This window comes from Arvicola amphibius, chromosome 1 (genome assembly GCF_903992535.2).
Source record: "Arvicola amphibius chromosome 1, mArvAmp1.2, whole genome shotgun sequence".
NCBI classification, from domain to species: domain Eukaryota; kingdom Metazoa; phylum Chordata; class Mammalia; order Rodentia; family Cricetidae; genus Arvicola; species Arvicola amphibius.
The window spans coordinates 195,601,739-195,614,595 of NC_052047.1; the positions used below are offsets into that span (position 1 = coordinate 195,601,739).

Consider the following 12,857-nt stretch of genomic DNA (forward strand, 5'->3'; position numbering starts at 1 on the left):
GGTTTGCAAAACATTAAACAGTATTTGATGCCTAGTTAATAATTTGCATCCTCTTCATTTGTTCCGGAATCCTCAGAGACTGACATCGCCACCCCCACTCCCAAAGGCATACACAAGAAAAGAAACTGTAGGGAAGGCAAATCAAGAGGCCTTCAACCGCACAGACGTCCATCAGGATGCTGGGGCTCCGTGTTCTGCTGCTAATCGCCCTGCTGGGGAAGTCAGCCACTGGGGTGAGTGGTCATTTCAAACTTCTATGGTTGACAGACTATGAGGGTTTTAGCAAAATCAAGCTATCTTGGTTCAAAGCAAGAAATCTTAAATTGGGAGAGGCTGGTGTTGCCAAGTTGAGGGCTCTGACTACAAGAGCTTCTACAGACTGTCTCGGGGACGTCTGCGCAGTTTTGTAACACAGTGACATGGGTCTCTTGCAGCAGAGCCTCCATGAATTCATTCCAGCAGAGATAGCTAGTGTACACAGATGTCCTACGGCGTGGATGAAATCTGGTACACTCCTCAAGGACCCCTGTGTCCCTACGAAAGCTGATGGGGGCACCAGCCCTAACACACCTGTCAGACTCTCCAGCCCTCCCAGGACACTAAGAAAAGAACTCCTGGCTTTGGCCTCAGAAGGTTCCCTGGAGGCTCAAGTGAGCCCAGCAAAGGGTCTTCTTAGATGCATCCAACTTGAAGCCCTGTGGCTAGTACTTTTCTTCTCTTTTTTCCTATGACGTTAGTAATGGGGCAAAGAGGAGCCAGGGCATGGGGGAGTTTGTGGTGGGTAAGAAAGGGAGAACTGTAGCTTTGACTAGGGTGTTAGAGACCTCTGGGCTGAGATAAGTAGGGGAGATGCTGGCCATTCTGTGACACCCCAGTCTGTGACACCCCCCCCCACGTGTGTGCACCCCTAGTCTGTGCACCCTAGTGGTGTGACTGCCAACAGGATCTTTGAGGAAAGGGAGGAATAGAGTTCCTGGAGTCTCCATGCTGGCTATAGACTAAGGCTTGAGTGTTGAGCCTTGGATCCAGCAATGGTCTTGACTTTGTCACAGTAACTGGAATATGTAGCCGAATAGCCTCCCTGAGCCTCCAAGTAATGGCCAACAACCCACTGCTCATTGGTAAAGGTCATGGCAACAGAAGGTCACATATGTGGCTCCCAATAAACCTTAGCGCTTTTGCTTTTGCTTTGTGGTATTGGTGACCAAAACCAAGATCTTTAGTGTGCTCCAGGCAAGTTCTCTACTGGTGAACCAAACTGCCACCCTAGTGTGAGCTCTTCCCATGGATAATGTTCAGAATGTGTGCAGCTTACCTATGAAGAGCAGAGCATAGTCCCTCGGAAGAAGAGAGAGACATGGAAGGAAGGGAAAGGATGTGAGCAGGTGTAAACTTCTTGTGTCTCATTAAGCACTTTTGAGTTGTATTTCCCTTTGCGGGTGTTTCCTGAGGGAATGGAATTAATTGCAGTCTTGCTCATTAGCACTTTCATAAGGTAACATCTTTAGCTCCCTCTCAGTTACTCAGCTCAGAGCTCTTCCTTCCTCCCAGATGCAGTTTCCAAGTGACTTGTTTTACAAAAGATTTTCTTGCCAAATTGTGAGGCAGACAGATGTGGCTGCAGACAGAGATGGCTATCTAGCCAGATGATCTGACTGGTGATTGCTTGGTGGCACCTGGAGCTGAGAGCTGCTGTCCCACAGCTGTATAGAAAGGTAGTGGCAATTATCAGAGGCCCAGAGAAAGCACCAGCGGGAAACAATTGATCCTAAAGTCTGCAGGCAAGAAGGGGCATCAGGATGGTATGACGTTCACAAGGATAACAATAAGCTCCTCAACCTTCCCACAAATCTTTTTTTTTTGTAACAACCAGGGAACTTTTAAGGTTATCAATGAAACTGTAAGTCAACAATGGATAAAAGAGAACATATGAGGGCTAGCCTCAGGCAATGAGCTTGGTCTACTCCAAAGAAAGGACTTGTGCCTTTCGTACATTTTCTTACCCAGATGTGTGCCAAACAGAAGGCTGGGAAGTCTTTTCATGTTCCGTGACCTGGCACATTACACCCAGGGCAAAATAGTCACATTGGATGCTTGGGAGAGTTTGGGGCTTCATGGGGAGACAAAACCACATAGCCTGATGGACTGAGGGGCCTTTCCTACCTACATAGCTAAAAATAATAGTCAGATGTCTCTGAGAGCTCAGGAAGTTGAGGCAGGAGAATTGTGAATTCCAGGCCAGTCTGGGCTCCATAGTGAGTTATACAGGCTAGTCTGGTTATACAGCCAGATCCTGTATCCATAATAAAATAATAATAATAAACGGATAGTGTATGGTAGAGTCGGCCCACAGTGCCAGCCCCTAAGTTTGCTACAGTTTGGTTCACGGCCAAAAGGACCCCAAGTCATAGCTGCTGTCACTGCTCCCATTACACATACAGAACTAAGCCCCATAGCTGGAGAATGACATAGTGAAGTTTGAAGCCTTTAGAGGATAGGTCTGGGTTCCTGAATACCGTCTAAGTACTTAGGGACCTATGTACATCTCTTGGTGCGTGTGGTATTAGGGTGCCCACATCCTAGCTGGAGGCACAATTCGCAGGGGAGAAGGTAACGGGGCTCTGAAGCAGAAAGACCAGTGCTGACCCAAGGGGCGCCAAGTGCATCTTTTTAACTTATTCTCAGGATTGTCTCTATCAGAGGCTCTCCTTCAATAAACATTCTATCATCATCATCATCATCATCATCATCATCATCATCATCATCTTCACCTGATTCTCTCTCTCTCTCTCTCTCTCTCTCTCTCCCTCCCTCCCTCCTTCTCTCTCTCTCTCTCTCTCTCTCTCTCTCTCTCTCTCTCTCTCTCTCTCTCTCTCTCTCTCTCTCTCTCTCTGTGTGTGTGTAGACCAACGGACAACTTGTGGGGATCAGGTATCTCCACCCTGTTGGTTCTGGGGATTGAGTTCGGGTCATCCAGCTTTGTAGCAAGTACTTTCACCAGCTGAGTCATCTCCTTGGTCTCTACCTGAGATTTTATTTAGAAAGCAGAGCCATGGCTCCGATAATGTGGCCATGAACTCCAGATATCATTCTTATGCCTTCCTGTCTGGTCTGGATTGCTTTGTGCATACCTATTGTACAAATCATTAGAGTAGCCATTCCCAGCATAGCTGTGTGCTGTTTCCCTGCTCTCCAAGGGAGAAACAGGTTTGGGGTGATTGACTCTCTTGTGCCAGACAGAGTCCCTCTGTCCCTCCATCCTTACAGAAAGGCCACTCGACTGCCAAAAAGCCAGGGACTGCCTTAGAAATCTCTTCAGTGGTGACTCTTAAAGTGGTCAGGACACACAGGCTTGACCACCATGAAATTTCGCTTCTTCCAGGGTCAGAATGGGAGAATAATGCTTGTCAGCCCTGTCCTGCTTCTGGGAGGAACAAAGATGCTGGTTTCTGCAGCTCTGCACAAAAGGGACTCACGAACAGAATGCTTGTTTGTTTACATCGCTGTACTATTTCACTTCTGGAATCTTCCTAGGCACTGAAATGCCCGTGTAGACCAGAGATTGCAAACCGGAGTCCATTCTCCGGCTCACAGCCCGGCTTTGCTCGTTGTGTAGGGCAGCCCGCAGAGCATTTTCTTTGTCTTTCAGCTGCCAGGCAGCATTTGAGAAGTCCAACATCTCAGTTATAGACAGAGCTCACCGAGGTTTCATAAAAATTGCATATTATAGTTAAAGTGAGCACACATTCCTGTGCACACTGTGAAGGGGGGTGCACGAGTCTCCCCAGCCTATGTATCACCATTCCACACCTTCATACTTTACTGAGGGAGGGGAAAAGAGGGGCAGAGGGAAGGTGGGAGGGACAGATAGACAGATAAAGGCAGAAAGATGGTGAGAGAGTGTATGGTGATTACTCAAACATGCCATAGATGGTAAAGTATTCATGCCAGTTTGTAGTGGGCCACTCCCCAGTCTCAGTACTCAAATCTACATAAGCCCCAGGGCAGAACCTGGGAGTCACCCTTTGTGAAACCCCAACACCCCAGAATATAGTCTCTTTCATGCCTGGTGGTCCCCTCCTCTTCTCCAATCTAGGCAAAGACTTCTGGATAAAGGAAAAGATTGAATTCCTCTGAAACACTCACAGGTTTAAGAGGGGGAAAAAACAAACCCAAAAACTTGATTGCAAACAGGAGTCCAACTCATTAGCTCTGCACTGTACCCTGGTATTTAGGGAAATCAGGTCGCCGGAGCCACCTGTGTGTATAAGCACAGATATATTTATATTCTAAATGCATTAGGATTTCCAAAATGCAAAAGAAATTCTGCTGTCACAGAGAAACAGCATGGCAGAAAATTCAGCAGCCGGAATTTTAAATAAAACATGCTTTCTCTTCATAATTAATATAACAAGGTTTCCTGGCTTAGGGTTTGGCAAGGATCCCAGGGAAAAACGGTGGGGGAGGGGGCTGATATGACATGCTTGTGGTTGACCCAAGAAATAAGTTCCTGGAACACCTTGGGCTGAGAGGGCCCTCTGGGTCCTGGCCCTCCCACACCGTGCTCCTCCCACACCGTGCTCCTCCCACACCCTGCCCCTCCCACACCATACCCCTCCCACACCCTGCCCCTCCCACACCGTGCTCCTCCCACACTCTGCCCCTCCCACACTGTGCTCCTCCCACACCATGCCCCTCCCACACCATACCCCTCCCACACCCTGCCCTTCCCACACCGTGCCCCTCTCATACCGTGCTCCCCCCAACTGTGCACCAAGTAATATGAAAATAATAGTAGCAATAAAATTAATTCATTGACAATGATGTCTCATAATAGTGCTACCAGCCATTTACTGACTTTACCACAGATTTCTTCTGGTCCAAACCTTCTGGAAAGCCTACCAGGGAGGGCTACCATCACTCTGATTTCAGAGAGCAAAGCAAGCCACAGAAACAAGGATAACCTGCCCAAGATGGCACCCTGGCAGGCCTGGCAGCTGCTCAAACTCTTCTGCCCACAGCCAGTTCTGTGCTTGTAGCCATGGTGACATGGGTGGTCACTCCAAAGACTACAGGTCTGTTTGATGTGGACCCAGAGGTGTCGAGCCAGACTGTGGCCTCTCAATCCTGCTTGTGCCGAAGTGTCCACCAAGAGAGGACGTTGTCTCCTCCTGGAGACTTCTCTTCAAAGGCTCAGTCCTGCCAGACAACTAAGTAATTAGACTTCAGTCACGGCTGAATCCACTTCAGAAACCGCCACCACCTAAGCTGATATCCTAATACTCTTTCTTGTTACAGACTCACCTTTACCTACTTCAAAGATTTATTTTTAATACTTGTGTGTACATGAGTGTACATGCATGTGTATGCATGAGTGTACATGCCTGTGTATACATGAAAGTACATGTGTGTACACAAGTATGCATGTATACATGTGTGTACATGAGTGTGCGTGTATATGTACATGCATACATGTGTACGTGGGCATACATGCATTGCGTACATGAGTGTACCTGTATGTATGTACGTGCACATGACTGTGCATGTGTGTTTATGTGTGTACATGAGTATACATGTGTATGCTCGTGTGCATGAGTGTATGTGTGTGCATGAGTATACATGCATGTGTGTGTGCATGAGTGTCCATGCATGTGTGTGCATGAGTGTCCAAGCATGTGTATAGACATGAACGAACATGCATTGGAGGACAGAGGTTGGTATCAGATACCTCCTTCTGTTCTCCCCATCTTTCTTTTCTGTTCTGTGAAGGGTGGAGTTTTAGGACACGTAGGCCAGAAATCCAAGAGCTCTACCTGCCTCTGCTCCCCATGTGCCGGAATGAAAGGCACGTTCTACCTAGGCTCTCTCTGCATCTGGGGCTCACCTACTCAGTTGTGATGGCTGGAGTACAAGCTCCAGGGTTCCCCTGTCCCATCCCTCAAGAGAGGGACTCGGACACATGCTGCCACACACCTAGCTTCCCATGTGGGCTCTTAGGACTTGGATCCGTGTCTTTATGCTTGCATGACAAACACTTTACTGACTAAACCTTTTCTTCAACCCTGGGTTTTCCATAACTGAGGAAACTGAGACAGAAGCTGACCAACAGCTTCCCAGGAGACAGCTGAGCCTCCAGTTTCCTGGGCCAGGCACTTTATGCCCAAGTGCACAGACTGTGATTCAGGTCAGACTAGGAGACATGTGACATCAACTTCTGGTCTCCACATGCATGCAACTCTCACACACACACACACACACACACACACACACACACAGGCAAAGGGCAGGGTCACCAGGCCTGCCTTCTCTGGCCCCACCCAAACCATGGGATCTAGTTCTCCACAGGGCCCCTAGGCACTGCAGTGTGAGAACCAGAGAATGTAAACCATGCTCTGGGTCTAGAGACGTTTTCCCTTCCTGTCTCCTCTCCCCGCCCTGTCCATGTCTGCCCACTGTTGTCCCATGAAGCTATTCCCAGGTAACTAGGCGGGGATCCAAGTGGGACAACCTTGGGCCTTGTAGCAGGAGAACCGCCTGGAGTCCTTCTGAGCCACTTCCCTGGTGTCTTAGGCCAGCTCCTCTCTGTAGAGAGCGTCCCCCAGGTCTCCAGGAAGGAATCCATCTGAAGAGATTACATCCGCCCCACAAGAGCCTTCCCCTCCTCACCAGAGCATCAAAGCACAGCCAGGCTGAGCCTAGCAACTGAGTCAGCACTGAGCACGTTCTGGGCCAAACTGAGAAGCCTTGTGGATACAGAACAAAGTGGCAGTGCTCTGGACCAATCACAGTGGCTTTAATTTCTTCAAATGGAAAATACCAGTGTACTTTGTCTGTGAACTGCACCCCAGCCCCAACGGACTCAGTTTTGAACACTTGGTACCTGGTTGGTGACACTTTTTTCTGAGGTTATAAACAGAATCTTTGAGACATACACTCCAGCTGGTTGATACGGGCCACCATAGGCATGCATCGAAGGTTTTACACCGGTCCTACTTCTGGGCCGTATCTCCATTCTCAGATCCTGTTGGGATACAATCAAACTGTGTGGCAAGCTCCTGCCATCACAGAGCCAACACTGCACCAGCTACCCTGATGGGCTGTGTCCCCTGAAACTGTGAGCGAAAAGCAAACCCTCCCTCCTTTAGACTGCTTCTGACGTGTTTGGCCCCAGACCTGTTCATGCCATGACTGCAAGCATGTTGAGGACATGCGAAACCGGACCCTTATACCTCACCGGTGGGAGGAACATGGGGTGATGCAGCTCTGGCGAAACCAGCACGACCTCTATAAAGAATAGAGACAGAACAGCAGCTTGAAGCAGCAGCTTCACATCTAAGGGCACATCCCGAAGGGTTGAGAGTGGCCATGTGTGCCGACAGAAACTCCAGCATCGAGAGCCCTCTCTTCTCCCAAGTTACTCTTGATCATATTTACCACAGCAAGAGAAACCAAAGCCAGTGTGGGCACGCAGTGGCTCCCAAACTCCGACATGATGACTAGGAATAAGGACTCTGGTGGAAAATGGGAACTCACATTCCAAGTCTGTGTTGCTGCTTTGGGGTGAATTGATAACTATAGTATGAAATGAGTCTTGGAGAATGTATACGGAAAAGGTTATCATGGCCCCTGGTTCACTGCCAGCTCTTAATAATTCAACAAGCACTCCATTTTCTTATTTGTGTCTTGGCTACGTTTCCCACCCACCTCCACACACGAACCACTTCCTCCACTAATTTTTATCCTTGGATTCTCGAGTCCCAGGACCAGAGGGTCTTCTGCTATTCCCTGACTGTGGAAAAGCGGAACAGAATGATGGGATGGAAGGGGACAAACGGTATCCACTCTTCCTGTTTCCGACACGGTGGAGGTTGGCGTCTGGAAACCGGATACCAGCCTGGTGTTAGGCTGGCTCCGTCTGTCACCGCAGCCTCCCTGTGAGTGGAGACAGGGTCATAAAGTGAGCTCAGAGCACTTACAGGGGCTGGAGGGCTGGCTGTCCAAAGGGCCAGGCTGGTTCCACCCGGAAGCCTCTCTAGATCAGTGTCATTCCTTCAGCGGCCGTGCCTAGAAAGGACATGTCTGCCACCTGCTGGCTCCAGGCAGTGCAGCAGCAGCTGTCTCAGGCTCTAGGATTTGAGACCCTTAACTCTGGAACTAGGCTTACAGGCTTCTGTGGGGGCTCAGGAAGGAAGTTTCTCAGGTCCTGCCCACTGCTCAGAGAGAGCAGCAGCTCATCCTGTTCATCTCAAATAGAAAACCCCGAATGCTAGTTCCCTGGGTAGAGAGACCAGACCATGGGTTCCACACAAGTCCGATGGCGGGAAGTGAGGCAGAAGCAGGGAACCTAGATCTGAGCTAGTCGCTGGTTATTCTGGGGGTGAGGTTGGAGGAGGCAACACTCCTTCTCAGGGGACCCCGCCCCGTCTTCTTTCTAGCTTCTCCTCAGCACTCTTTAGGTGGTCCCTGTTTCCCCAGCCTGAGAATACCCCTTTGTTCCTCTCCCCACCTCCAGTGAAACACATGCCCCTGTCTCATTCCCTGCAAAAGCAGGGCTGGGGACCATAAGGTGATTAAACAGGGGTGCAGTCCCAGAGATCAGGGATCATTTTCCATCTTTCTTTTTACCTCTTCCCTCCCTGAGATTCACTCAGCCACCACTCAAGCCTGTAGGAAAACTAAAGAGCAATCCACAAGTCTCTTCAGGGCAGGCGTTTGCGCTTTATCCCCAGAACACTGGGAAACCTCTGGAGAGTTTCCCCATCTACAGAGACAATCACCCCCAAGAATCACTTAGACTTGAGAATAGATCCTAAGTATTCTCCTCTGTGGATGGGTTTGTCATGGGAACATGGTGTAACCATGCCACTCATGGTCCGGGAACAACTGACTAGTTAGTATTGTGGCAGATTCCAGGGAAGCCATATTCCAACAGGTATGTGTGTGTGTGTGTGTGTGTGTGTGTGTGTGTGTGTGTGTGTGAGGGGAAGGGTCAAGGTGTGTGCACAGGAGAGGGAGTGCCTTCAACCCTCTCCCTCGGCATTCTCCAGTGTGCCCGTGTCTGGGGAATGGTGATGTCTGTCCCAGAGCGCCTGGGGAGCGGCCAGCATCTCCACCACACACTCACTGTGTTGTTTTGTTTTTCAGTTTTCATTGATGTCCTTCATTGCGCCCCCAGACCCAGGTGAGTGTGCCACCACCCCAGGCTTCCACCAGCCCAGAGCTAGAGCATAGACGTGCTCAAGGGACCTTAGGACTAGCCTGCTTCCAGGGTATCACAGAAACCTTTGAGAGTTTATCCAGAAACTGCATCTCTGTAACATTCAACACAGCTTTGAGTTGCCAGTCTCAGCCATCTAAGGGAGAAACCACTAACGTAGTTAAACACCCTGACTTTACAGAGAAAGAAAACGAGGCCCAGAGAAAAGAAGTAACCGGCTTCTTGTCCATTAGTGACTGTGGAGAAAAAGGGTTTGACTGAGCAAGGGGCCCCCCTACATACTCCATTACCCTATGGGGAAGCCAAGACAGGCAGCTCCAGGACCAGCCACCCCAGCAATGCCCCCCACAGCACCCATACTTCCACCGTTGGCCTTGGGATTAGCCAGTCCAGAAAAGCCCTGGGAAGTCTCGGACTGACAACAAGGCACAGAGCACTGAGAGTCGGGCAGACCTGAGGGAGATGCCGTGCCCCGCACTGACGTGGTGTTAGGATTGCATTCAAAACTGGGCATGGTGGGATGCTCCTGTAATCCCAGTAGTTGGGAGATGGAGGGAGGCAGGAGAGTTGAGAGTTTGGGGCAGGCTTCAGCCGCTATATAGCAGGTTTGAGGCCATCTTACACTATAAGAGACCCTGTCCCAAAACAAAACCAAAACAACCACAAATACACAAAATGATTGAATCAAAGAGGTTGTGTCGTATAGTATCCAACACAGAGAGAATTCTCCTACCTGTGGCAGCCCTGTGGACACAGCTGTTTCTCATAGGCTCTCTGTCAAACCCAGACTCTGTCACCTTGAACACTTTCTCTTTCCTCTGCCTAGTGCCCACACCACAGTGGGCCACACAACACAGCATCTGCTTGAGTCTGGGGTAGAAATTCTTCTCACTGTTCCAAGGGACCAAAGGCAGACATCCCCACGGATAATAGACTGGGGGTTGGTCATGCTCAGAAGACCAGAGCAGGCAGCCTGTACAGGGAGTTGTGGTGCAAGCTTGCATCAAGGACTTACTTAGAACAAAGATGGTACCCCACTAGCCAAATCCTGATCAGCCAGAATGTTCTTCAGAAAAGAGTTCTGGGTAGGCAGCCAGATTGTGGCAGTTCTGAGCCGGTGACCCAGGTCTTTGCTCCATATGCTCAGGGGATGGGGTAGAAACGTGTGAGCATGGACTGCAGAGGGAGTCTGCATCCTTTCCAGAGCACGGCAGAAATTGGGCAGGAAAGCAGTCCAACTGCCCAGAAGGCCCCAGTTCAGACTCCAGGCACGTGTGGAGTTCAGAGAGAGGCCAAAGTCAAGGCTGGGAGGGCTACCATTTCCCCAGCCTCAAACACACATTGCTTAGACACCAGCAAAGGGGTCTTGAATCTAGGAGGTCAGAAAGACAGGACTGTGGGTGCTATGGAGTGAAGAAAGAAAGAGAAGGGACTCAGAGGAGTCAAGGGACCCCAATTTCAAGTGTCTGAAAAGCAGTTCCACTTGTGGTCCATAGTTGACCTGTGGCAATTAAGCAGGGTCTTTATGGGCCAGGGAGATAGCTCAGTGGATAAAATGCTGACTTTAGCATGAGAGATGGATCCAGAACCCATGCATATGCTAGACAGCCGTGGCAGTCATCCGGTAATTCTCACCTTGGACAATGGAGACAGGGGAACCTGGAGTAAGCCAGCTAATGAGGCTAGCCATATCAGTGAGTTCTGGGTTTGATTAAGAGACCCTGCTTCAATGAGCAAAGGGGAAGAGCAACTAAGGATGATTCTCTATATCTACCTCTATCCTCCATTCACAGGCACATGCTCACACACAAAAATGGGGGAAAAACCGAGAGTTGTCTTTACCACAAGGCACTTTACTACCATCTTCTAGAACATCGTATGCTATGTCTACAGGGAGTTTCTGATACCTAGGAATTAGACATTGAACTGGATGAATAATTGTAATGACCCTATAGTAAAAAAAAAGAGTGGATTCATTCATTCTGTGTGTCCGTATAAGCCTTTAGTTGACTAAGTCACAAAGCATAGTGTCCGAGGTGACCTACAGACGGGAAGAATTTCCTAACATTAGAAATTCCAGAATTTGAATGAGTTGATGGGTTTTGGGGGGGGGGGGTCCAACGAACTCCCGAACATCAGAGGCATTTAAGGCAAAGACTCAAGTTAGCAAACAACTCAAACAGAAGTGGACGATGTGGGGTGCATCATGCCAAGACCCTGATCTCTACAAGGACCCTACAGATAATTTCTGAGAGTTTGGGGAGGGAAAAGGAAGCCGCCGGCTCCAGGTCCTAGAGTCTAACTGCAGGTGCTCTGTTGGCCTCTGGCTGTGGAGTGAGACAGTTAGGTTTCAAGCATAACCTCATCAGGTCCCATCGCGCACGAGGCTGTTCTTTGATGAAATTCATCAGCTCCCTGCTCCCTTCAGACAACAGCTCATGCCCTCAGGCAAGCTGCCTCCTTGGTTGGTCTTACTCGTGCCAGGACATGGCAAGGGCCTTGACAGAGCAGAAGGTGCCTGGTCCCCAGTCCCCAGTGGGTGGGAGAGGAGGTGGCCATCAAAAGCCCAAGCTCTGCCGTCTCCCTAAAGCAGGTGACACACAGCCGGTAGGCCTGCGGAAATGCATCTTCAAAGCTGCCTTGGCTCGGCCCAGCACCACAGGCTGTGCCCATCCATCAGCTGTCCTGCTGCCTGCCAGCAAGGCTCTGGGCTGTACTTGCCTGCCAGCAGGGCTGGAAACGTCACATGCAAGCCGACAGGGCTGGGGTTTGGGAAAGGCCCTCAGAGGAGCCAGCTGTGGCACAGTGATGGATGGAGCCAACTGGGATGACATTCCAGGGGTTTTCATTCCAATCTGCACATCTGGCAAGCTCCTCTAGCGGAGCAGCTGTGAAATTCCCACGGCACTAACTGTGAGCTCTTTCCAAGAGGCCCTCACCAGGGACCACTGGAATCGCGGAGAGGGCTCGAGGGTCATGTGCTAGCTGAGGATTTCCTGGTGCAGACTCCTTCCTGGAAGCCAAAAGGTCAAAGGCTTTCTAACCTGAGTCACAGAGATGCCAGGCTCATGAAAAGACACGTAGGACTTGGAGTTAGGTGCAGCTGGGTGCGGATGCCCTTCTGTCTGGGTGTTTTGATCTATAGATGAGGAATGAGGATTACCCTCACCATAGAGGTTGATAGTTAAGTGAAATTTTGCTCGTGCATAATTGCATAGAGTACCTAACACATATTTAATATGCAATAACCTGGCATTGAAATCATTAGTGTCAATTCAGGATACCCCCAACTCTATTCATAGTTATTTCCAGCTAGATTCTGATAAAGTCGCAAGGCCATAGGATTTCTTTTTACAATATAAAAGCCTCAGAGAGTCGCCCTTTCTCCCCAAGGTTCTCCCTTTTCCAGTACTTCAGAAGAGTTCTCAAGTAACCTGAATTTGAACCCTTAGCAGTCTTTGTGTGTGCGCATGCATTTATGGACTCCAGAGGGCAACATCGGGCATAGCTCCTGTTTGTGAAATAGACTCGCTCTCTCGCACTTTTGTGTGTGTGCACGTGTGTATCTGAATATACGCATACATGCATGTTCACGTGTGTATGGGTGCGTGTGCATATATGCTGCCATGCTGGAGGTCAG

The 12,857-nt window shown here is 49.6% G+C and overlaps 1 protein-coding gene across 1 annotated transcript in view; it reads left to right on the forward strand.

The window, feature by feature from the left end:
- Window positions 1-64: 64 nt before the first annotated feature.
- The window catches only part of Habp2 (hyaluronan binding protein 2), a 31,657-nt gene continuing 18,864 nt past the window's right edge, over window positions 65-12,857 (forward strand). The window contains exons 1-2 of the mRNA XM_038316679.2: window positions 65-233; window positions 9,145-9,181. Coding sequence (XP_038172607.1) covers window positions 177-233; window positions 9,145-9,181 — 94 coding nt within the window. The 5' untranslated portion in view covers window positions 65-176. The remainder of the gene's footprint in view (window positions 234-9,144; window positions 9,182-12,857) is intronic.